Here is a 26,525-nt window from a genome sequence, read left to right as displayed (position 1 = left end):
TTCCACTGGTTATATAGCACACCAATCTCTCCCTACTATAGCTTGCTATCACACGAGGTCAACGACTTATATCGGCGATTGTCCCGTTCCAGAGATATTATCCGCACTGTTACGTATAGACCATTCTCCTGACTATACTCTGCTATGCCACAGTCACAGCTCCGTCCAGAGACTATTAATCCACATGTGTGCTATATGACACCCATAGCGTTTCGCTAGCGTATATCCTGCTCCCACAGTCACACTGCCTTCCCAGAGACTATTATCCACTTTACTATAGACACCATCTCTCCCTACTATACTGCTATGCCACAGTCACAGCGCTCACTTGCAAGGAGAACTAATTATCCATGGTTTACTACTAAGGCACCATCTCTTCCCTACTATCCCTGCTATCACGCAGACAGTCACATTCGCCTTCCCAGAGACGCTATTTATCCACTGTTAACTTAGGCACATCTCTCTCCTACTTATACTGCTCGTCCAAGTCAAACTCCTTCCAGAGCGCTATTGATCCCACTTGTTAATATACGACAAACAGATCTCTCCTCTACTATATGCTGCGTATCCCACAGTCACACTCCCACTTGCAAGAGAACTATTATCCACTGTGTTATGATAGGACAGCCTGAACTCTCCCTATATTGACCTGTATCCCACAGTCACAACTTGTGTTGTCCTTCCCAGAGACTATTATCCACTGTTCTGAAGATAGGGAAGCATCTCTCCCTACTATACTGCTATCACCCGACGATGTCACACTGCCTTCACGGACGCCGGAAGACTATATCTCGCTACCTGTTTAGGACGATTGGAATTGATAACGGGCGGAAAGACAGGGGGAGCGGGTTGTCGATAGGGATGGATGTGAGTTGTGTTTATCTCAGGTGGAACGCAGATGCTCTCTGCGGCTATCTGAGTAAATGAAACCCTGCGTAGTAGGGGCGAGCATCAGCTGTCGAAATGAGGGGTGTCGCCTGTGCCCAGAGATATTACTGATATATCCACTGTGATGCTCTGGCATACACGGTGCACATCTATCCTACTAATATACTTCTGCTGTTTGCCAATCAGTACGTCGACAGTTCGCACCACGTTGAGGCACATTTCCGCGATGGAGAAACGTTTAATCGACCCCGTTGAGTGTCTATAATGAACCAATCGTCTCCTTCCTCACATCTTGCGTCTCTACGTCATACTCCCTTCCAGAGACGTATTAGACTCCCACGTGTTATCTCGATAGCGACACTATCCTATACTGCTCCTAGCTTGATAGACATAGCTATTACCATCAGTCACACTGACATTCCCAGTGCGGTGGATACTGGTCATGGCGCGTGATTGAGACTATTATCCAGCTGCGTTTACTAGTAGACACCAAGCCTACTCTCCTAACATATACGGAAGATACATACATAGGGTGCGTATACCCAGAACCCACTAGAGGGTATACAGTCACACTCTCCCTTCTCCAGGAGACTGGATTAATCCACGTGGTTACTATAGACGCGATCTTCCTCCTTATATGACGCGGTAGCTATCTATCGAGCGCAGTCATAACTGTCCGCTGTCCCAGAGAACTGATTATCTACATCTGGTTAGTATATAGGACAACCATCTTCGTCCTACTCAATACTGCTTATGTGATGGCTGACCCGGTCACACCTCGACTTGTCAGACCGCTATATATCCACACTGATTTAGCTGATAGACCGGATCTCTCTAAGCTGATGAATGCGGTGGGGCCTGCTAATCCTCACAGTCACAACGTCCCTTCCAGAGGACTATATTCGTCCACTGGTTACTTAATAGAACTATCTTCCTACTGATGCCCTTGCTATCGCTGCACAGGTCCGCCACTGCACGTTGGCGCAAGAGAGCACTGTTATCCAAGCTGTATGAGCTACGATAGATCACAACTCTCCTAGCTATAGACATAGTGGCTGATCCTGTACCAAACAGTTCAAGCAGTTCTGATGTTCAGAACAAACTGTTATCGGTCCTAAATGCAAGTGTCTATGTAGACATCGGTTGAAGGTGTGCTCTTAGCGCTGGAGATCGATGTTGTTACAGTTCTCAGACTTATTCCTGTGCATGCATTGGAGCTGCCTGGCTGTGTACGGTCATTACTATGGATCTTGAACACACACCCACACCTAACGGAAATAACCATGTTACAACCATGCTCCTAGCCCCGAAGCTCAACACGGTGTGGCATAGTTGTCGTACAAGACGCCCCACGTGGCGGGTGAGGAGCACAATGCAAGAAGTAGGAGAGCGATGTTACTAATGCGTAAGATTGCCGTATTCTCATCAGCTAAAGATGGTTCATGTGCGAAAGTCAACTAGACGGTCGAGACAGAATAAGTATCATCAGGAAATGAGTAATGCTTATATTGAGCATGCGTCTGTCGGTGGCAGATAAGAGCTGGTCATTTTATTCGCGGAGCAAGGGTTTAATATGTAGACTGTCAGTGTGCGTACTGCTTCTGCTGACAAGGACACTCCATTAACCTGCTGCTTGATAAAGGTTCAGCTCTTTCTATACTACCAAAGGAGATTTTCTTGAAATACTTTGCAAAAGATCCACTTGTTGCACCTGCCCTGAAGCTGGTCAGTTACTTAAAGGATCCAATCCCTGTGCTTGGTTGCTTGCCAGTGATTGTACAATTTAAATCAAATACTGCAAAATGTGACTTTTACATTGTGAATAAGGGAACTGCTATACTTGGAAGGGATCTCTTTGCTGCATTAAACATACAATTAGTTGATGGTCTCATTAATACAGCACCAGTGCCTGCCACACAGCCAGTGTCTAAAATTTCACCATAAAGCAACACTTCACTGGGTTGTGAAAAGAACTTTGTACACAAAGTTAAGTTGAGACCAGATGTAAAACCAGTACCATTCCCTGATTCCGCATGGGAAAAACTTGCTATTGATATTGTCGGTCCTTTCACAGATGCTCCTATAGACTGCAGATTTGCTATTACCTTGATAGACTATAACAGTAAATGGCCTGAAATTGCATTTGTTTCTCATATAACATCAGCTACAGTAATAACATTTCTGTCTTCAGTCTTCAGCAGAGAAGGTAATCCAAAGGAGTTAATATCAGACAACGGACCACAGTTTGTCTCACATGAGTTTGAATTCTTTCTGAGAGAGAGGAATATTGTGAAATCTTCAGTGTATTACCCACAAGCAAATGGAGAAATCGAGCGATTCAACAGAAGTTTGAAAGAAGCACTACAGACAGCAAATCTTACTGGGAAATCTTGGAAAGTATTTACAACAGAGTTCCTACATAACTACAGAGCAACGCGCCATGCAACAACTCAATCATCTCCAGCTGAATCATACATGGCAGACAGATGCGCACTAAGTTACATGTTGCAGACATCAAACTTCCACAAAATACTGTGCCTACAAAATCATCTACTGCTGACATTGTGAAACGTCAAAAAGCCAAATGCAAGGCTTATACTGACATAAAACGTGGTGCCAGAGAAGTACACTTTCAGCCTGGATCTTTAGTCAGAATTAAGAAACCAGGAATACTGAAACAAGGACAATCTAATTTTACTACACAGCTTGAAGTGAGATGCCAGCGAGGACCATACACATATGAACTGTCTGATGGACACATATGGAATGCAAGTCGTCTTGCTCCTGTTAGATATGACTTTGGAGAAGCTCCATTTGATGAAGGACATTTTCCTACTCCTGATGTCAACTGCGATAGGCCTGAAGAAAGTGAACCTATAAGGCGTACTGAGAGAATCAGAAAACTACCTGCATGGACCCAGGACTATGTGATGTGAATAATGTATATTATTGCTTTAAGATGCATTGTTGTTGTTTATTACATTTGCCCAAATGCTTTCCTAATATAGAGGGAATACAGTATGTGGTGTTTATACAAAAAACTTTTCATATATTTTAGCTTTTTGTCATTTACATAGAAATTTCCCTGGAGAACGAACCACTTCCTGGGGCAAACCTTGTATCTGTAATCATTTCACAACTCTTTATTGTAAATGCTCATCTTTATCTCCAAATAACAATAAAGGCCTATGTCACTCCATAATATTGCAGGAACTGGGTTAGTAGGCCATCAAGTGCATTTCAAAAAACCAAATTCCCCCCCCCCAGAATAGAAAACACAATCCCTGAAGAATTCTGCCCAGGTTCTCAAGATAAGAAAGCTCAAAAAACCAAGGAAACAACTACACAGCCATTTAAAAACAGAAAGTGGCCCGGCAGGAACAGGAAGTACATGAAAAAATGAAATAAACATATTACAAGAAAAAAAAAGGAAATTTAGGGACAATTTCATCCCTTTAAGGTTAATTTATAACAAGCGTGGGCACATTTTTTTTCTCATTTCCTGGAGAGGTAAAACTTTTTCTTTTTTTGCTTCTTGCTTCCTGGTGCTGAAATTCTGTAATAATGCGAAGGGTGTGCACACTTTGTCGTCACCCAAGCACCCATACTATGCAAGGCTTTGTTGTGAATAGTGCAAATACCATAGTACTGTTTCCTCCTGGCCTCTTCTTCCTCCCAGGGCAAGTTCTCTGCCTCTTCTTATCACTGCAAACACTACAATCCCATTCCTGGAACAGCACCACCCTCTGTAGATGGGAGCTACGTCTTATCATATATATTATTTCTAAGTGCTGTTACTCAGCTGTTGCCTTTGGGCACGTTGGGCACTTAAAGGAGAAGTAAACCCTTTAAAGGGATACTGTCATGGGAAAAAATGTTAATAGTGCTGCTCCAGCAGAATTCTGCACTGAAATTCATTTCTAAGAAGAGCAAACAGTTTTTTTTTTATATTTAATTTTGAAATCTGACATGGGGCTAGACATATTGTTAGTTTCCCAGCTGCCCGCAGTCATGTGAATTGTGCTCTGATTTCAGTCACTCTTTACTGCTGTACTGCAAGTTGGAGTGATATCACCCCCTCCCTTTCCCTCCCAGCATCCTAACAACAGAACAATGGGAAGGTAACCAGATAGCAACTCCCTAACAAAAGATAACAGCTGCCTGGTAGATCTAAGAACAGCACTCAATAGTAAAATCCAGGTCCCACTGAGACACATTCAGTTACATTGAGTAGGAGAAACAACAGCCTGCCAGAAAGCAGTTCCATCCTAAAGTGCTGGCTCTTTCTGAAAGCACATGACCAGGCAAAATGACCTGAGATGCACCTACACACCAATATTACAACTAAATACACTTGTTGGTTCAGGAATGAAATGTTATATTGTAGAGTGAATAATTTGCTGTGTAAACAGTGTGATTTAGAAATAAAAACGACACCATAAAAATCAAGGCAGAATCCCTTTAAGCACTGATATCAGGGGAATTTGGGCACTTCTCCCTCTGGTATTGGAAGTGACCTCTCATTGGCATTGCTCAGTGGCTACATGGCGGTTCATTGGTTAGTGCTGCCTCCTTGGGATCCTGTGTTCAATTGCAACCAGGGCACCGTCTGCAAGGCAAATGCTTCCCCCCCTTCTCCATTTCCTACGGGTACTCCCAGCTTCCCTCCCACACTCCAATAAATGTTATTATTTAATCTCTTCCAGATGAAACTGAGTGCAGTGGTGCTTGTGTGTGTGTTTGGAGGCTTAGATTGTAAGCTCCATGTCAGAACCAGTGGAACTTTACTGTTTCTTCCACTTGTTTGATTGTGTTTCCTTCATAGTGCATTCCAGCTTTGCATCATCCTATCCAGAGCCGTCTTTAGGGAAGTCTAAATATGATCAAGTGTCCGGGGGCCCCCATACTTTATGGTTCCCAGATATTTATATATAGCAGGAAGAGATGGTGACAGAGAATATGGTGACAGTAAGACTTTATACCTGTGCTGCCCAACCTGCTCCTTTCTATTTCAAACACAAATCCCAGTACCCACTGATGTATCATGACCCCCTGCAGAGGTCAGTTTCCCAAAACAGAAACAAAAAAAGAAAAACAGTTTTTACAATCTCATAGAAAAAATGTTAACTGGCCCTTTAAAATTCCTAAAATTTTGCTCTTTCTCCACCCACCCACCATCTTTTATGCAATTGATCTCAGCAGACCAAAATGTTGCTTTTACAGATGTATAAAAGCTGGTGTCCAGCTCCCCCTAGAGAATTCTTTGGGCAAGTACAGGACAAAACTTTAGAAGGGAACAGGTTAAATAATAATGTCATTATTCTTTATTTTGTTTCTCCCTTTTTGATATGTTGGTGAATCTTGGGCTGCACTGCAAGGGGCTACTAATAAAAGGGGATGGTCACCCTTGAAACAATCCTCCGGGTGTGTTAATAAGCTGGCTTCGGCTACATTGTTTCAGGAGTCAGAACCAGGGAATGAAAACATGTACGACTCAATAGAAAGTACACTTACAAATAATTTAAAACCATTGAAAATGTGGACCCCCATAATCCCTGTTTTAGACCTCAAGAGCAGCAATGTTTAGGGGTTTAGGTTGGCGGCCCGAGTGGACTCAGAACCCCCAGTCTGACCCTGAATCCTGCTATAGCCTTAAGTTGGCCATCTGGCTGGTATTTTATCAACCTTGCAATAAAAATAAGATTTGATGCCAATTATTTTAGTAGTTAAAGTGGCTGTTCACCTTTAAATTAACTTTCAGTATGATGTAGAGATTGATATTCTGAGACAACTTACAATTGGTTTTCATTTTTTATTATTTGTGGTTTTTGAGTTATTTTGCTTTTTATTCAGCAGCTCTCCAGTTTGCAATATCAGCCATCTGGTTGCTAGGATCCAAATTCCCCTAGCAACCATGCATTGATTTGAATAAGAGACTGGCATATGAATAGGAGAGGCCTGAATAGAAAGATGAGTAATAAAAAGTAACAATAACAATACATTTGTAGCCTTACAGAGCATTTGTATTTTTTTAGATGGGTCAGTGACCCTCATTTGCAGGCCCGGATTTGTGGAAAGGCACCTAGGCCCGGGCCTAGGGCGGCAGGATTTTAGGGGGGCGGCATGCTGCCCAACCACACCCACATTGGTTCAAAAACACTGGGTACATTGCTCCAGTCCAGATGATGAAAATTTGCACGAATAAATGGGAAAGGACAGGGGCGACGAACAGCAGAGGGCCTAGGGGCGCCCACTATGTAAATCCGGCCCTGATCATTTGAAAGCTGGAAAGAGTCAGTAGAAAAAGGCAAATCATTCAAAAGCTATAAAAAAAGAAAGCCATTTGAAAAGTTGGATTTCATAACATATTAAGGGTCTGGCCACATGAGCAGATTCGGGGAGATTAATCGCCCCATCAACAATTCTTCTCTTCTTCGGGGCGACACACACACACGCGGTGCTTCGTTTTCCGAAGTCGCCCGAAGTTTCTTCGTGAGGCAACTTCGGGGGCCTTTGGAAAACAAAGCGCCGCGTGTGCATTGCCGCAGGCGATTTTCATTTTAGCCGGCGGAGGGCAGGGGGAAAGCAGTTTGTGAGATCTAATCTCCCCGAATCTACTCGTTTGGCCTGACCCTAAAAGTTAACCTAAAGGTGAAACACCCCTTTAAGAAACTGTAACAAATCTAAATGGCCCAGAAGTAGGGATGTACTGAATCCAGGATTCTGCCTTTTTCAGTAGGATTCGGCCAGGATTCTGCCTTTTTTAGTAGGATTTGGATTAGGCCAAATCCTTCTGCCCAGCCGAACCGAAACCTAATTTGCATATTAGGGGCAGGGAGGGAAATCGTGTGGATTTGTGTCACAAAACAAAGAAGTAAAAAATGATTTCCCACTCCTAATTTGCATATGCAAATTAGGATTCGGATTTAGTTCGGTATTCGGCCGAATCTTTCTCAAAGGATTCGGGGGTTCGTTTGAATCCAAAATTGTGGATTCGGTGCATCCCTACCCAGAGGCCACCAATCCTTCTTTGTGCCCACAATCAATCAGCCCAGGGACACTCCCAGCATGCTCAGCAAGGGGCTGCCATATTGAGTGAGGCCGGCACTTGTGTACATCTATTATTCTGGTATAGATATGCCATGCTCCCTTTATGGAATGAATAAATGAAAGAGAGGTCCTTTGTAACATTTGTACCCAGAAGTAAGTGAGTCATCTTCTTGCCCCCAGCCGAGTTCTTGGAAAGGGCCTGTCTGCTGCCCACGCTCAAGGGATCGATGCTCCGTACTGGGGACAGAGGGAGCCGTCATTATATGAATGCATCATCTGATTTACTGCAAGGACAAGTGGGAGACTGAAGAAGGGGGGGACGGCCACTTGATGTCTTCCCTTGTGCTTTATATTGTAGGTCATCTGCTCAGCAAGTCTCCTCTGATGCCTTTTATTGGTTTATTTCCCCTTGACGATGCACTGTATCCATCTCTGTTACAATTATATATTTGCTCTAAAGCTCTATATACATGATTGCTCATTGGCGATACCATAACAACAGTGGGTGCTGCCATACTGGCCTTAGCTGATAAAGGCCAGAAAAAAAAAAGCCAGAATAAAAAGTAGATCCAGTGGCCTGAGAACAATATGTAATATCATGTAAAACTGGGTACTTTTGTTAAAAAAAGTTGGCAGCTAGAAAAGTTTTTTGCTTGCACGGAGGAAACCATTATCTGGTCATGTGACTAGTTTCTTTGTTCTTTCTGGCAAGCCACAGTAGCCCTGTTTTACATTATGCCCGGATAACAGTTACCCTTTATCTGGACAAATCATTAACCCACTGCTGCTTGGACTGTCTGGGTCTTATTTAAAGGGGAACTGGCATAACACACTTAAAAGGGGTGGTTCACCTTTAAGTTAACGTTTAATATATTATAGAACGGCCAATTTTAAGTAACTTTTCCATTGGTCTTCATTATTTATTTTTTCATAGTTTTTTTAAATATTTGTCTTTGCAAATTGTCTCAGCATATAACTCTGTACATCATATTAACAATTCATTTAAAGGTCAACAACCCCTTTAATATAATTACCCCCTTTTATTATAATAGAGGCATGTTCTCTAAACAAAAAAATATATATTTTGATTTTGAAGGATGGTTTGGTTGGAACCTAGGCCAACAACTAAATGATAAAAGGAGCCCAGCAGGGTCGGTCTGGGCTGGTGGAACCCTGGAAAAAAACTGGTAGGCCCTGGCATGGGGGGTGGTGTTGCAGCTGGGGCAGGGGTCCTGGGGGCCCTAAGGCTGTCTGACACTGGGGCCTAGGGTTCAGCAGATAGTCGGGAAGGCCACAAACACAGGACAATATGCAGCTAACTTGGTCCAGAAGGGCTATGCCAGCAGCTTTTATTAGCCAGTGTGTATGGACATCAATAGGCAGAGCATTTGCCCTGCATCAATATGGGAAGATCTGGCAGATGACTTCACTTGACCAACTGCTGATTTGTGCCATAGACATAAAGCAAGACCTGGCTACCAGAAAGGAAGTCAAAGCAGTCAGACAAACAGGAATGGATTCCCCAGTACAAGTACAACTATTTCTTGTGCACATTGTTCCCAAGTGTAAGAGATAAAGAGGCTTGGCTGAGGCAAAGTAAAGAAAACAACCCCCCCCCCAACCTCAGTTTAGAGGAGCACCCACGGTTAGAAGGGGATAATTTAACAGAATTAACCTTGGCAGTAAGTCATGCTGAGCAGATAGCAGTCACAATGGGAATATGTTTACTGTGCATTTGGAATAATAAAACCAGGAATACAAGTAAATCGTGGCACTTTGATCTGGTGTGGTTTTCAGAAGTTATGGCCTAAATACACAAATATCTTTTCCAGCGAGAACCAATACAATATAAAAGGGAAACTATCTCAAAAACAAAATTTGTTTTAGATAATCAATTCAAAGTTTTAACCCATTTCTAAAAAATCCAAGTTAACCTTCACTATCTCCCTCTCTGCAAGCTTTTGATTGACAGGTGGGTCTAAGACATCTTTTAGAGGAGGGGGCATTTCCGAGCAGATATCTTAAATTCAAATAACTGACTCCAGCACAAACAAAATTTAACAAAATAACTGACTGACACAAGTACTGAGTGTAGAGAGAGTGTTATTTCTGGTTATTTTAAAAGAGTGAGCTCTAATACATTTTGTAGGCAATTGGAGCCCCCACAAGACTGGATTTTGCATTACTGTCAATAAAAAACGGAGTCCTGCTTGAAAAGAGAATGCAAAGAGACAGATGCTGGGGTGAAGAATAATTTCATTATTTAAGAAATTGTACAGAATTTTTAATTGATAGTATTTGGAAAGTTTCTTATTTTAGTGAGATGAAACGTATGTTAAATTTTATTTTCACAAGGGAATCACAGTAACATGATATGGAGGGGGCCCAAAGAATATTCTTTGGGGCAGCCAAGAAAAGCGTTCACCTGTGTTGAGCACATACAAGGAAAGATACTCAGAACTGACAAAGAAGAATACTCAGAACAAACAAGGATGTATAGCAACAAAAGGAGGATCAACTCCATATTAATGCCCTTTGCTTGGGAATGAATGAGCTGATAATACAGTCAGGGGTCCCAATAAGTACAGTCATGTACAGTGAATGTAGTTAAACTATTTCTTATGAATATTCAGTATATTCTCATCAGTCATATCCAATCTGTGGCCCCTTTGCTGAAGCTATAGCTCAGCTTGACATCCCTTATCTATGTCATCTCAATCCAGTCCCCTACACTAAGAGACCCCTGTACTGCAGCCTGGGGGAAGGGAATATCTGATCACAGGGAGAGAGGGAGAGAGGGAGAGAACATTAATCTTCTGAGAACAGATCTATTCAGCTGCTGCAGTGAGTGACTATGGCTGCCATTATGACCTGCTTCCGGGGCGGAACTAGAGATTCCGAGGCCAGGTTTCCGGGGGAGAGGGATTGCTGGACACTACGCCGGCGCAACGTTTAGTTTCGTTTCTGGAGAGGGAAGTGCCAGGAAGCCGGTAAGTTGCCAGTGTCGGGGCTCAGTGAGGGGGTCGGCAGGTCAGTAGCAAGTGTAGGGCAGGGGCTGAAGCCGGGGAAGCTGTCAGGTGTTGGTGGAAGGATTCGGCTCTTGGGGACGTTCAGGGAAGGTCACAATGACCGGAGACTCATCTCTATCTCTTGTCACATGGGAGGCCTGGCTGAGCATGCCGGGAGTAAACATTCTGTATAGTTCCTGGGAAACACAGAGGGGTGTTTTGTTATATTTATTCCTGTTACAGTTGGACTGAATCCTGTCTGTGTAATAATAATAATAATAACAATAATAATGGGGTTATATGGACTTTCCTCACCCACACCTGCCCCTTAACCCTTGCCTTTCCAAATGTTTCTGGACTACACTCAGTATTCTTCAACTTATTAGTGAGGGTTCAAGCAAACTGGGAGTTGTAGTATCAACAGAATCTGGGAACCCAAGCTTCAAAAACAGGCCTCCATTATATATATATGTGTGTGTGTCATTATAATGACTGATAACTCAGCCTGCAGCCTTGTGTCTTTATATGGTCACAGAACAACTCCTCAGTGACTTCTAATATCCTTATCATTTACAGTAGGGGGTACATTATCCCTTATAATACATGAGTGATACTCAGAGTTCCCTGTATAACTCAGCCTGCAGTCTTGTGTCTTTATATGGTCACAGAACAACTCCTCAGTGACTTCTAATATCCTTATCATTTACAGTAGGGGGTACAGTATCCCTTATAATACATGAGTGATACTCAGAGTTCCCTGTATAACTCAGCCTGCAGCCTTGTGCCTTTATATGGTCACAGAACAACCCCTCAGTGACTTCTAATATCCTTATCATTTACAGTAGGGGGTACATTATCCCTTATAATACATGAGTGATACTCAGAGTTCCCTGTGTAACTCAGCCTGCAGCCTTGTGCCTTTATATGGTCACAGAACAACCCCTCAGTGACTTCTAATATCCTTATCATTTACAGAAGGGGGTACATTATCCCTTATAATACATGAGTGATACTCAGAGTTCCCTGTATAACTCAGCCTGCAGCCTTGTGCCTTTATATGGTCACAGAACAACCCCTCAGTGACTTCTAATATCCTTATCATTTACAGTAGGGGGTACATTATCCCTTATAATACATGAGTGATACTCAGAGTTCCCTGTATAACTCAGCCTTGTGCCTTTATATGGTAACAGAACAACCCCTCAGTGACTTCTAATATCCTTATCATTTACAGTAGGGGGTATATTATCCCTTATAATACATGAGTGATACTCAGAGTTCCCTGTATAACCCAGCCTGCAGCCTTGTGCCTTTATATGGTAACAGAACAACCCCTCAGTGACTTCTAATATCCTTATCATTTACAGTAGGGGGTACATTATCCCTTATAATACATGAGTGATACTCAGAGTTCCCTGTATAACTCAGCCTGCAGCCTTGTGCCTTTATATGGTCACAGAACAACCCCTCAGTGACTTCTAATATCCTTATCATTTACAGTGGGGGGTACATTATCCTTAAAGCAGAGTGATCAAAAGTAATTGGTTGCTATGGGCAGCTGCAGTTGTGCAGATTAGCATCTGTGTATGTAAATGAGCTCTATGGTCTTAGAGGGTCACGTGGTGAGGACTCATCTATGTGCCTTAAAGGCTGCACAGGGCAAAAAATTGTGTTTATGATACAAGACACGGTAGGTTCAATCAAGCATAAAAGCTGCAGAAATTAGGCGGTTTTGATCATTCAGAACAGATGAACTATAGATCTCAGCAGTGTGGATAACATTCCCCACATATCAGTTGGAATTAAGTCTCCCTGTAACTCAGTGTTGCTTCTTTCTGCAGAAAATGGTCCACGGTGAAGCTTTTTCTCGCCCCCTGAGTCGCAATGAAGTTGTCGGCCTGATCTTCCGCTTGACCGTATTTGGGGCCGTCACCTATTTCACCATTAAATGGATGGTGGATGCCATAGATCCCACCAGGAAGCAGAAAGTGGAAGCCCAGAAACAGGTACAAAGCTTTTTTGTGACATTTTTATTGCCAGTTCGTTGGAGAGAGAAGTAACGGCAATGTCACCTGCTGTCTTTCCTCTCGCTGTGATATCCATGTGTACACAAGGAAAGCATCTGATTGCAGGGTGGCGCAGAGAAGCTTTTAAAGTAGAACTAAAGCCTAACTAAGGAAGTAGCTAGAAATGTTGTACATGATGTTTTGTGCTTCTGTACCAGCCCAAGGCAACCACAGCCCTTTAGCAGTAAAGATCTGTGTCTACAAAGATGCCCCAGTAGCTCCCCATCTTCTTTTCTGCTGATTCACTGCACATGCTCTGTGCTGCTGTCACTTACTGAGCTTAGGGACCCACTCACAATATACAGTACACAAAGAATAGAAATGTCACAATATAAGGCTGATTAGTAATTAATACAGATAATTACTACATGGAAACCAGTGCAATTAGCATCAGAATTGAATAATCAGCAAACCTGTAGCATCAGCTTATATTACAGGGGAAGCTCAACAGCTGCAACAAACAAGGGAAAGTTGTGCTCACCACTAGTTTTTAAAATCATTAGGCGGGGGTGCAATGAGGGTGTGACCACAAAATACCTATAGACAAATACAAGATTCCTCTGCACTCAACCCATTATCAATATATTTAAGACAGAGACATTTTGTGCATACTGCTACCTTACCCTTTAAACAAAACAGGGATTGTTTGTCCATATATTGCAATATATTTAAGCTGGCCAACTACGTCAAAGTCATATGTATTTTGTGGTCACACCCTCATTGCACCCCCTCCTAATGATTTTAAAAACTAGTGGTGAGCACAACTTTCCCTTGTTTGTTATAGTTCTACAAGAACAGTGACCAGCTCCATGTTGTAGCTCCCACCCCCTCCAACTATAGTCAGGTGATCCCACTGGTGTCTAATAAAAGGGCAGCCAAGTTTGGGAGTTTTACTTTGAAAGCAGCTAGTAAGTTGCAGGTAAAACGTATTCGTCCCTTTTATAAAATGTATAATTAAACCATAGAATTCTTAATGAATCAGATAAAATTGAGCATAGGACTGGCCAGATATGGGATGACTTTGACGTAGTTGTTTAGCTTAAATATATTGCAATATATGGACAAACAATCCCTGTTTTGTTTAAAGGGTAAGGCATTTTCAGTAGCAGTAGCACAAAATGTCGCTGTCTTAAATATATTGATAATGGGTTGAGTGCAGAGGAATCTTGTATTTGTCTATATATATATATATATATATATATATATATATATATATATATATATATATATATATTTATCATTAATTAAAGTTTGATCCTTTGTTGGGCAGGCGGAGAAGCTGATGCGGCAGATTGGAGTGAAGGATGTGAAGCTTACGGAGTATGAGATGAGCATTGCTGCACATTTGGTGGATCCTCTCAGCATGTTGGTAAGGGGGTGCTCTGCTGCTGCTCTCTCCTGTGATGTATAGGGATCAGGTAGAAATTGGGGCCTCTACTCACTGAAGGTCTGTTCAGGTCTGTAAACTCATGTTTTCTTTTTCCTCAATCCCCTATCCCCATCAAAAAGGAACCAACGTGCCCTATTGTTTCTTTTAAGGCATGCTTCCCTAAATTATACTACATGCAGGCAGTGTATGTATGGTAGACTGTAGGCAAAAATACATTTTAACTGGATCGTGACATTTGTCTTAAAGGAGAAGGAAAGCTACCGGAGCAATTTATTGCCAATAGATTAGCCACAATAGTGCAAGCTATAACACAATATTTATTCTGTAGAATGCTTTACCATACCCGAGTAAACCTCTCTAGAAGCTCTCTTTGTTTGTTTAGGATAGCAGCTGCCATTTTAGCTTGGTGTGACATCACTTCCTTCCTGAGTCTCTCCCTGCTCACTCATAGCTCTGGGCTCAGATTACAGCAGAGAAGGGGGGGGCGGGAGAGAGGAACAAACTGAGCATGCTCAAGCCCTAGCCCTGGAGGTTTAAGATGAAAACAGTTAGTCTGATACAGAAGCCCATGAGTACACAATAGAAGGAAAGAAATGTGCTGTTACTTTTGACAGAGGACTCAGAGCTGCATTACTTTGAGGGTTTACAGGTGTATTTATATACTTATATAGACATTTTTGATAAAGCTTAATTAATTTTAGTCTTTCCTTCTCCTTTAAAACACAGTCACCAAACAGGGATGCCATTGTTGGTAGCTGCCCATCTGTTATAGTTATGAGCTGGGTAACAATTTGAATCCATTTATAACTGAATGAGTTTAGAGTGCTAATAACAATGTGCATTCCAGCAGCCTGCTCGGCCAGCTCTCCCTTAAATATCAGTATTTGGGCAATTCGGTGTGAGCTGGTGTGAGAGCTAACGGCTGTACAGGGTCTTTGTTATTTACATTGGCCCATGTGGGTTTATTCCTGTGTCACTGATTAGACTGAGCTCTCGTATTACCCGTGAGGAATGCAACACACTTGGAAAACACTTGTACTGTACCCGTGGCTGGTGCTCTTCTGCATCAGGAAATTTGCTGCTTGAAAATGCTGCAGACAGTGTTGTCACCTTCCCACACGACTTCTAATTATTGGGGCATCGACAAAGCCCAGATTTGCCATCGCAAGCCTCACTTTGCATAATAATGATCCCCGAAAAAGGAAATTGCTTTATTTGTAGGGGGGGGGCGGGGATGAACAAGTAAACTTATTCATCGATGATGCTCCTTAAAGGGATACTGTCATGGGGAAAAAAAATTTTTTCCAAAATGAATCAGTTAATAGTGCTGCTCCAGCAGAATTCTGCACTGAAATCCATTTCTCAAAAGAGCAAACAGATTTTTTTATATTCAATTTTGAAATCTGACATGGGGCTAGACATATTGTCAATTTCCCAGCTGCCCCAAGTCATGTGACCTGTGCTCTGATAAACTTCAATCACTCTTTACTGCTGTACTGCAAATTGGAGTGATATCACCCCCTCCCTTTTTCCCCCCAGCAGCCAAACAAAAGAACAATGGGAAGGTAACCAGATAACAGCTCCCTAACACAAGATAACAGCTGCCTGGTAGATCTAAGAACAACACTCAATAGTAAAAACCCATGTCCCACTGAGACACATTCAGTTACATTGAGAAGGAAAAACAGCAGCCTGCCAGAAAGCATTTCTCTCCTAAAGTGCAGGCACAAGTCACATGACCAAGGGCAGCTGGGAAATTGACAAAATGTCTAGCCCCATGTCAGATTTCAAAATTGAATATAAAAAAATCTGTTTGCTCTTTTGAGAAATGGATTTCAGTGCAGAATTCTGCTGGAGCAGCAGATTCATTTTGAAAAAATGACAGTATCCCTTTAAATTGTATTTATGAGATAGACACATTGGTCTTTCTTCTCCGCAGGTAACGTGGAGTGACATCGCTGGTTTGGATGATGTCATCACTGACCTTAAAGACACAGTGATCCTGCCAATAAGGAAGAGATATCTGTTTGAAAACTCCAGGCTTCTGCAGCCCCCAAAAGGTACCATGCACCCCTCTCTCTTATTGACTGTGATATTGATAAGATAAGTCAATATGAAGCGTTTTGTCGTCCGTTTGTAGCACCGGATGAAGTCCCCTCTAATAACTTGAGAAAGTGAAAGCTCCTGGTACGGCTTTGATCTTGGAGTGAAATGCTGCTCCATAATGTTGAGCTTGCATTGTATCCATTGGTTAATCATTTGCTGTTAGTGACCCATAGTAAGAACGATTGGATATTGAAGGTTCCATCCCGAGGGTTAACATCACCTTTTATCTGATTGTGGGTGGAGGGAGCTGTTTGTATAACACCCAGAGGGCTGTCGATTTGCTGACATTACATTACTAGCATTGCCATTAACGAACAAACACTATATTTACTCATTTCACAACCCAAAGGTTTCTGCCTACATGAAAATGTGTTTACCTTTGGACTGATAAAGGACTGTGATTTTATATTGCAGAGATAGTAACCAAGGGAGATGTATATGTATTTATTACTAGTGTAATTCATGGAAAGCAATTTAATGTGTCGGTACAAATTTAGGGGACCAATCACTTCTGTTTTTTGTACTGGTTATTTATTTTACTTCTTAGCCTCACTCTATGTTTAAAGGGATTCTGTCATGATTTTTATGGTGTAGTTTTTATTTCTAAATGACACTGTTTACACTGCATATGATTCTCTCTATATAAAATTTCATGACTGTATTTTATAGTTGTAATACTGGTGTGTAGGTGCATCTCAGGTTATTTTGCCTGGTCATGTGCTTTCAGAAAGAGCCAGCACTTTAGGATGGAACTGCTTTCTGGCAGGCTGTTGGTTCTCATATTCAATGTAACTGAATGTGTCTCACTGGGACCTGGATTTTTACTATTGAGTGCTGTTCTTATATCTACCAGGCAGCTGTTATCTTGTGTTAGGGAGCTGCTTTCTGGTTACCTTCCCATTGTTCTGCTGCTGGGGAGGGAAGGGAGGGGGTGATATCACTGCAGTACAGCAGTAAAGTGTGACTGAAGAACAAGTCACATGACTGGTGTCTCCTGGGAAACTGACAATATGTCGAGCCCCATGTCAGATTTCAAAATGAAATCTAAAAAAATCTGTTGGCTCTTTCCAAAAACGGATTTCAGTGCAAAATTCTGCTGGAGCAGCACTATTAACTGATGTTTTTTTTTTTAAAAAAAAACATGTTTTCCCATGACAGTATCCCTTTAATTTCCTCTGTTAAATAAAAAAGATGTATATCCATCTAGACTAATAATAAATGCCAGTGCATTAAGTGTTAAGCTTGATATATTATTAGACATGGCCGCTCTTAACTGATATGACTATTACTGGTGTATGTATGTGGCCAAAATAACGGCCTCTCCATCATTATCTGTTTGTTTTTTGTTCCCCCAGGGGTACTTCTATATGGCCCTCCTGGATGCGGGAAGACTTTGATTGCCAAAGCCACAGCCAAGGAAGCCGGATGCCGTTTCATTAACTTGCAGCCGTCCACTCTGACTGACAAGTGGTACGGAGAGTCCCAGAAACTCGCTGCTGCTGTTTTCTCCCTCGCTGTGAAACTCCAGCCCTCCATCATTTTCATTGATGAAATAGGTAAATCTGCGGTACTGTTAATGCTAACAAGAAAATAGTGAGGGACAAGGTTAAAGGACCAGTAACATCAATTTTTTTTTACAAAAATTCATTAGTAAACATCAAAAAATAAACACAAATTAAACTTTTAAATTGTAAAGCCTTTATTAAAAAATAACTTACTGAAACTCCACTTCCGTTCTTCTGGAGAAAAGGCGAAAGGGCGACCATCCATTTTTTTTCCCCCGCACCTTGCAGCTTCTTGCCTTGCTGCTCGACCAGCCCGGCTCCGCCTCCAGGAGAGAGCTGCAGTCATGCCCTGCACCTGTCGCCCTGACATTTGCTCGTCTGCCCGCAGAGGCCGCTGAAGTGAAAAATCCTTGTTTCTAATTGCCAGCTTTGCCTTCTTCTCCCCACGCTGCAGAAAATGAAAGCGCATTAGTGTAACTGCACTGTATTGAGCGCTATGTTGTGCTGAGGGAACTGCGCTTTCAGTACAAACACATTTCTACCTCTGTACCTTCTGCGAATTTGCCCCTGAATTAATATCCCCCACCCCTAACGAAACGCAAAGATGCCAGGTATGATTGGCAAGAGTCAGAACTTGGAACACGCACTAGTCATGGTGCAAGCGCGCACAGCATTGCGCACAGCATCTACTGACACAGGTGTGCGCAACTTGTTGAGAAGCAAGGCAAGAAGCTGCAAGCTGCGGGGAAAAAAAAAAGTCAGGGTGAGACGGAGGAGCAATACTGTGAAGTGGTGTGGAGCAACTGGCAGGCAATGGCGACGTCGGCTGGAGGATACATGTCTGTGTATCGCTTAGAAGTGCTGCCCCATCTTGCCTGCAGAGCAGAGCGGCCGGGAGAGATAGCCAGGGAGGAGAAATCAACTGCTGCAGAATGGATGGTCGCCCTTTCGCCTTTTCTCCAGAAGAACGGAAGTGGAGTTTGTAAGTTATTTTTTAATAAAGGCTTTACAATTTAAAAGTTTAATTTGTGTTGGTGTTTATTTTTTGATGTTTACTAATGAATTTTTGTAAAAAAAAAAATTTGATGTTACTGGTCCTTTAAAGAGCTTCTTTACACTGAATCATGTGCTTCTGCTAAGTCTTTGCTAAATTGTACAAGGTTCTGTGGAAGGAGCAATTCAAGCTTAGAAGTTGAGGAAACCCCCAAACACGGGTCATATTTGATCCATTTCTCTTCCTACTGTGTAGATTCTTTTCTCCGAAACCGTTCAAGCTCTGACCATGAGGCAACAGCAATGATGAAAGCTCAGTTCATGAGTCTTTGGGATGGACTTGACACCGACTACAACTGCCAGGTACTCCTTTAAAGTTGTCCCTATGTATAATTGGGAAGCAAGAAGAGACTGTGTGTGGTTTCCGTGCACTAAATCTCCACTTCTGTGTGTGTGTAGGTGATCGTCATGGGTGCAACCAATCGGCCTCAAGATCTCGACACGGCAATAATGAGGAGAATGCCCACCAGGTTCCATATTAACCTGCCAGTAAGTGATACGGCCTGCTATACAGAACAGTGGGACCGTGTAATAGACTCAAATACCCATGTACTTCAACTTGCACATGGGCTGAACTTATTAAAGGAATTGTTATGTGTAAAAATAAAAACTGGGTAAATAGACTGTGCAAAATAAAAAAAAATTCTAATATAGTTAATTAGCCAAAAATGTAATGTATAAAGGCTGGAGTGACAGGATTAGTCAGTGACTCTAAGGGGGGCCACATGGGACATAACTGTTCAGTGAGTTTGCAATTAATCCTCCGCATTCACAGCTCAGATTCAAAAGCAACAGTTATGACCCATGTGCCCCTCCCTCAAGTTTCTGATTGGTTACTGCCTGGTAACCAATCAGTGGAAACCAAGAGAGCTAAAAAGCAGAAAGTAGTGTTCTGGCTATTATGTTACACATCCAGTCACTCCAGCCTTTATACATTACATTTTTTTTTTTAATTTTGCACAGCCTTTATTTACCCAGTTTTTATTTTTACACTGAACTGTTTCTTTAAAGTAATGTCTAAAATAGAATAAGGCTAGAAATGCTGTATTTTGTATACTAAACATAAACATGAACTTACTGCACCACAAGCCTAATCAAACAAATGATTTATGCTTTCAAAGTTGGCCACAGGGGGTCACCATCTTGTAACTTTGTTATACATCTTTGCAAGACCAAGACTGTGCACATGCTCAGTGTGGTCTAGGCTGCTTAGGGGTCGTCATAAATGATCAAAACAGCACAAGTCAAATAATATCTGCCAGAAGCCGATACAACAAGACTAATTAATAATCAGAATATACAGACTGTACTGGGTCCTGTGTTGTCATGTAATCTAATGTGGATTTTATAGTTTTTGTATTGTTTAATACAAACTTTCTCCAACTCTGCAGAACCAGTGGCTGCAGCAAAATAATCCTCCAAATAGAATCCCAGTTTATCTGTTTAAATCTGGCTCCATGATCTTTGTCCCTGCAGCTGGAGTTGGAAACAGTAAAGGGGATGTAAAGGCAAAAATAAAATCCAATAACTTTTGCCTTGGCCCAGGCTAAATATTTTCCTGGTGTAGGGGTGATGGGCTGGGGTCATGGGGTTGAAGCTGATCAGAACACTAATGAATCTGCTGCATGGAGCTGCTTTACATTCAGCCTTGTTGCTAACTGTAAGGGCAAATGGTTTAGTTTTCTGATTGGTACATTTGAAGGGATCACAAAGATGGTTAAACCCTGGGTGACACCAGTGCTTCCTAATTCAGAAAATATGTGCATTGTGGCCCCAAATTCAAATTGTGTCCTTACATTTTTTTTTTTCAGTCCACGAAACAGCGGGAGGCAATCCTTGACCTCATTTTAAGGAATGAAAGGGTAAGCAAACATGTAAATATTGTATTATTATTTCTCAGCGCCACAATTTATTTTTAATTTGACTTTTGCCTGGCATCATTCCTAAACCTTTTTTCAGGTCTTTAAAGTGCGCCATGTGTTCCAACATTCCATCACAATTTCTGTTCCGAAAGTGGTTGGAAATGCTTATATTCTGGGAGAGGTTTTCTTATCAAACTGTCCAGTTCAGCAGAGAAAATAACGTCACTCATTTTCCCATCACATTGCTTCCATAAATAGATAAAGGCAGAGAATATTACAGTCGCTACACTGCTGATATGATGAATGTGGAGAGAGGAGCGGCCTGGCCTGTTCTATTTGGGTTTGACAATGGTGCAGGTAGCGTCTCCTGATGCTTCTCTTCTCAGTTCTATCCCTGGAACTCTGCAGAGAAGTGTCGGAAGACTCCACCGGCACAGAGCAACAGGTGGCGCTCTTGTTTCACATTTATGAAATTCCCTTTCTCACTGTCTCTCTCCTTTCTGTCGCTATTAGGTGGACAGCCACGTGGATTTGCAGGAAGTCGCACGCAGCAGTGATGGTTTTTCTGGCAGTGATCTAAAGGAAATGTGCAGAGATGCAGCCCTGCTGTGCGTTCGGGATAGTGTGACTGGATACTCGGAGGAAAGGTTTGTAATGATGAACAAGAATGGTGACAGCGAATATACACCTATGCCTTACCTATCTCTGATAATGAAGGTCTGAAGGGTGAGCCTGCTGCTTATTGTGTGAATACAACAGCCCTTCTCTTTCTATACTTGCAATTATACTTAAAGGATAACTAAAATGAAAATTAATATAAGCTTCAGCATAACTGAAGTAAGAAACTTTCTAAATACAATCAATTAAATATTCTGCATTGTTTCTGAAATAATCAAGTTTATATTCACTTACCCTCTCTCAGCATCTGTTGCTCTTCATTCTGTCTTCATGCAGCAGTTGGGTGTCAGGTGAATGATCCAATATATCTTATAGGGGGGCTCCTTTCCTAACAGATGTATCAGAGCTCACTCAAATAACTGATGCCAGTACTGATGCCTTTTGCGCAAATCCTGCATGTAGAGAGACATGATGCCTGGTGAGTTTAATAGAGTGAGCTCTAATACATCTTCTAGGCAAAAGGAGCCCCCTATAAGATATATTGGATCTAACTGTCAATGAATATCTGACACCCAACTGCTGCATGAAGAGAGAATGAAGAGAAACAGATGCTGAGAGAGGAATAGTGAAGATAAACTTGATTATTATCAGAAACAGAACAGAATGTTTAATTGATTATATTTAGAAAGTTTCTTATCTCAGTATGATGAAGCTTATGTTAATTTTCATTTTTGAAAGTTCCCCTTTAAGTATAATTATTAAGTATAAAAGTATAGAGAGGGAAGGGCTTGTTGTATTCAGATAATAAGCAGTAGGCTCACCCTTCAGACCTTCATTATCTTTATAAATACATTTCACAATAGTTTCCCTTTAATACACAGGGAAGGGAAGTTCAGCCACATTGTCTGAGAGCCACTGCTCTAACCAGTTTATTTAGTCTGTATCTCTTTACACTGGTACAAACTGGTTTGCTTCCCAGTTTATAGTTTATATAGTTTATGAAAGCACTGTGCTGTGTAGCCACTCATGACGAAATAGAGTGTATAGGGCAGACATTTGCATAACGAATAACAGATTATCGGTTTAGTCTTTAATCAGGGAGGTAAACGGGGGCCCAATGGCATTCATGGTTCTCTACAGTTTTGGCCAATAAATCGTTTGTGGGGGTGCTAGTTGCACAAGTACAAACTTTTAAATTAAAAAAAATAATTGGCTGGACCAGACTGGGGATGGAAGTAGGGTTGCCACGTGGCCGGTATTTTACTGGCCTGGCCGGTAAAAATGGTGGTTGATCCCAATGTTATTAATAGGGGGAAAAAAGATAAATATATAGGAAGGTCAGTGATCCCAATGTTATTAATAGGGAATAAAGATAAATATATAGGAAGGTCAGTGATCCCAATGTTATTAATAGGGAATAAAGATAAATATATAGGAAGGTCAGTGATCCCAATGTTTATTAATAGGGAATAAAGATAAATATATAGGAAGGTCAGTGATCCCCAATGTTATTAATAGGGAATAAAGATAAATATATAGGAAGGTCAGTGATCCCAATGTTATTAATAGGGAATAAAGATAAATATATAGGAAGGTCAGTGATCCCAATGTTATTAATAGGGAATAAAGATAAATATATAGGAAGGTCAGTGATCCCAATGTTATTAATAGGGAATAAAGATAAATATATAGGAAGGCCGGTGTTTTTTTCCAGAAAAGGTGGCAACCCTAGATGGAAGGGATGTGGCCAAATGGCAGGCCACGTCAGTGTTTATCTTTTAGGTTTGCTTGCTTCCTGCACAGGATTGTGCAACATTGTGGGAGTGCTTGGAGGCACATGAACACAATGTTTTCACTTTATAGTCTTACTGGTTCCTTCTTCTTGTATTCTAGAAATGGTCCTCTTTTCCCCACTCCAACACCCACGGCTCCGCTATAATACTCAGGCCCAGTTCTTTGGGGTTTATTATATTAAAATAATCAATTTATTTATTATAGGGCTTTATTATAGAGGCCCTTCGAAAAGATTAATAACGCTTGACTGATCTATCTGAGATTGGATAAGTGTTGTTTTAGCAAGTTGTGGTGTGAACTGCGGCAAACACGGAAGAATATTGTCCTGGGTTAGGCATCTGTGCGGATAACTGAGCCACAGGATTCATTTCTATATATGAACCCTGGAACTGTGTCTAGCTGTTATAGCCATATGTAATTATCTTTTAGCTTATTGAATTCATTTAAAATAATTGAATCCATTAAATAATAATCTTAATCTTCTGTTTCTTACCCTTTAGTCCTTGCGAGGCGATCCGGCCGATAAAGCAGCAGGATTTGCTGAAGGCCATCAATAAAATGAAAAAGTCCAAGAATGCAACAAACCAGGGTGTTCTCATGCACGTCGCCTTGGACTAGCGGCCCATTCCCTCACATGCATCTAAGTGGCACTAGCCAGCTGGGGGACAGGGGGCGTCTTCTGCAAAATGGAGTCTGACCTCCTGCACCCCCACCTTTTTTTTTTTTTCTTTTTTTTATGAACTCAAACCACATTTCCAGCAAAACAAGCTCCTGACAGCCAACTGTGAAGTGTAGCCAATGATAAATTGGAACTGGTCTGTATGCAGTTGTGTTCATGTGTTTCCATTACTGTTTGTTTGTGAGTGTTACTGTAGCACGTGGGGTCTGATAGGGAATTGGCATCCACATGTAATTCCTCAATAGGCCTCTAGGCGGCTCCTTCCTTTATTACATAGAATTAAACTGTCCCATAGAACTCCAGATCAACTTACTGTCGACGAATGAGCGAGAGATCAGTACTAATAAAGGGTAACCTATTAGTTTATCTAGATCTAGATCCGTTCATGCCAGGGACAGCATCCATTTGTTGCAGGTTTACATATCCCAGTATCTCCCTTCAATCTGTAGTTAAAGAAAAAAGTAAACCTTAAAAATAAGTGTAAAATTGATGAGTGTGGCATTCTAAGCACTTTTGCAATGTACATTCATTATTTATTTATTTATAATTCAGAGATATTAAGGGATACAGGTACTGTTAATATGAATGAATTTTGTTACAACAGCGCCACCTGCTGGTCAGTTTCCCACCAGTCTGACCAGCAAGTAGTCAAGGAAGTTGTCAGGAGAAAGAAAGAGGCTGCTCTGATGTTGTTCTGTTTAGGATTAAAATTAGGGTCAGGGCACACAGGCAGATTCGGGGAGATTAGTCGCCCGGTGACAAATCTCCTCTTCAGGGCGACTAATCTCCCCGAACTGCCTTCCCACCGGCTAAAATGTAAATTGCCCGCAGGATGGCACTCGGCAGGAGAGGTTTAACTTAGGGCAGAGACAGTGCGAGGCAGAGGAGTGCCATCCCGCCAGTGATTTACATTCTACCCCACAGAAATGCAGTTCAGGGAGATTAGTCGCCCGAAGAAGAGGAGAGTTGTCGCCGGGCGACCAATCTCCCAGAATCTGCCTGTGTGCCCTGACCCTTAGAAACCTTTCTCACATCTTTCCTAAGCAGAAGAACATCAGCCTCTTTCTTTCTCCTGACAACTTCCTTGACTACTTGTTGGTCAGACTGGTGGGAAAATGACCAGCAGGTGGCGCTGTTGTAACAAAATTCATTCATATTAACTGCACATGTATCCCTTAATATCTTGGAATTAAAAATAAATAAATAATGAATGTAAATAACCAAAGTCCTTAGAATAGCCCCCTCCTCAATTTTACATTCACTTATTTTAAAGGTTTATTTATCCTTTAAGAAAATGAAAACTGTAATGAAAAATGCAACTGTAAAGCAGACTCATAAGGTGTTAAACTTCCAACTCCTACTACAGGGGGCACAGGTGGTTTGTAGCTCAACAACAGCTCGAGGGTTGCACTTGCCTTTGTATAATTAGAATAAGTCGTGGGCAGTACCTACCCCAGAGACAGAAACATGGCTGCCTAATTATTTAGCTCTTCATTTAAACCTCACATTGCACACGCCATGGGTACTGCCCAGTGTTTATCAATGAGCCTCACTGTGTATCTGCCCTTACGTATTCTCTACATCACCAGTTGTGAATCGCATCTTCCACATTTCTCATTGGCTGGAAACTATTATTTTATAATGTATTTTTTTTTTTTTTTTTAAATCTTAGAATAAATAATTTTATTTGGAACATGTAAATAAGAGAAATAAGATTTAGGTTTTTTTTTTTTCAAGAAAAATAGAAATAAATGGGTGTGTGTGTGTCACAATGTTCTCTGTATGGACATTGGCTTCAAAGGATGATGTGTTGACTCAAACCATGGGAAGCTTTCTGATTGGTGGACAAAGACGGAAATAAAGTTTCCCGTTTCCTTTGAAACTGCTGTTTCCATTGATAGTTTATATATATTTATATATTTCACTTTCTTATTCTAAAGGGGAAGTAAACTGTCCAGAAATATTTGCCTTTAGCCCTTCATGTGTTACTCTTCGCTTCCCAGTGTTCTCCTGTTTCTGGGTGGGGTTGGCAGACTCCATCTTTTGGCCGCGTCACTTCTCTTCCCATTCCTGGTCTCTATTTTTGGAATCAGCATTTACACCGGGCCAATACTAATAATTGGCCGGACAAGACTAGGGATGGAAGGGATGTGGCCAAACGGCAGGCTACGTCGGTGTTTATCTTTTCGTTGCTCTTGCTTCCTGCATAGGATTTTGCAGCATTGTGGAAGCGCTTGGAGGCAACTGAAAACAAGCAAATGAGCCCCAGAATTGCTGTTCCTGTGTGCTTGTACAGCAGATTCCTCTGAATCTATAGTGAGGACTTAACATGCCATTTATCATATTCGTTACTATCCTCCTGCTCTGATAACACTTCAGGGCAAATTTATCAAGGATCAAATTGAAAATAGTTTTTTATGGCCAAAACTGTCAAATTCGACTAGGGAATTGTTAAAATTTGAATTCAGTTTTTTGAAATTTATCATACACTGGCCCTTTAAGAATT

The 26,525-nt window shown here is 41.6% G+C and overlaps 1 protein-coding gene across 1 annotated transcript; it reads left to right on the top strand.

Moving 5' to 3' along the window:
• Positions 1-10,876: 10,876 nt before the first annotated feature.
• atad1.L (ATPase family, AAA domain containing 1 L homeolog) lies at positions 10,877-24,162 on the top strand. Its single transcript, NM_001095199.1, is given in 10 exon segments — positions 10,877-10,928; positions 12,788-12,952; positions 14,283-14,381; positions 16,342-16,462; positions 17,864-18,064; positions 19,263-19,369; positions 19,466-19,555; positions 20,878-20,928; positions 21,442-21,575; positions 23,841-24,162. Coding segments are annotated over 9 exon segments (1,083 nt in total). The 5' UTR covers positions 10,877-10,928; positions 12,788-12,790; the 3' UTR covers positions 23,959-24,162.
• Positions 24,163-26,525: the final 2,363 nt, after the last annotated feature.

Source organism: Xenopus laevis, chromosome 7L (assembly GCF_017654675.1).
Source record: "Xenopus laevis strain J_2021 chromosome 7L, Xenopus_laevis_v10.1, whole genome shotgun sequence".
NCBI lineage: Eukaryota > Metazoa > Chordata > Amphibia > Anura > Pipidae > Xenopus > Xenopus laevis.
This window is presented reverse-complemented; position numbering and strand designations above follow the sequence as displayed.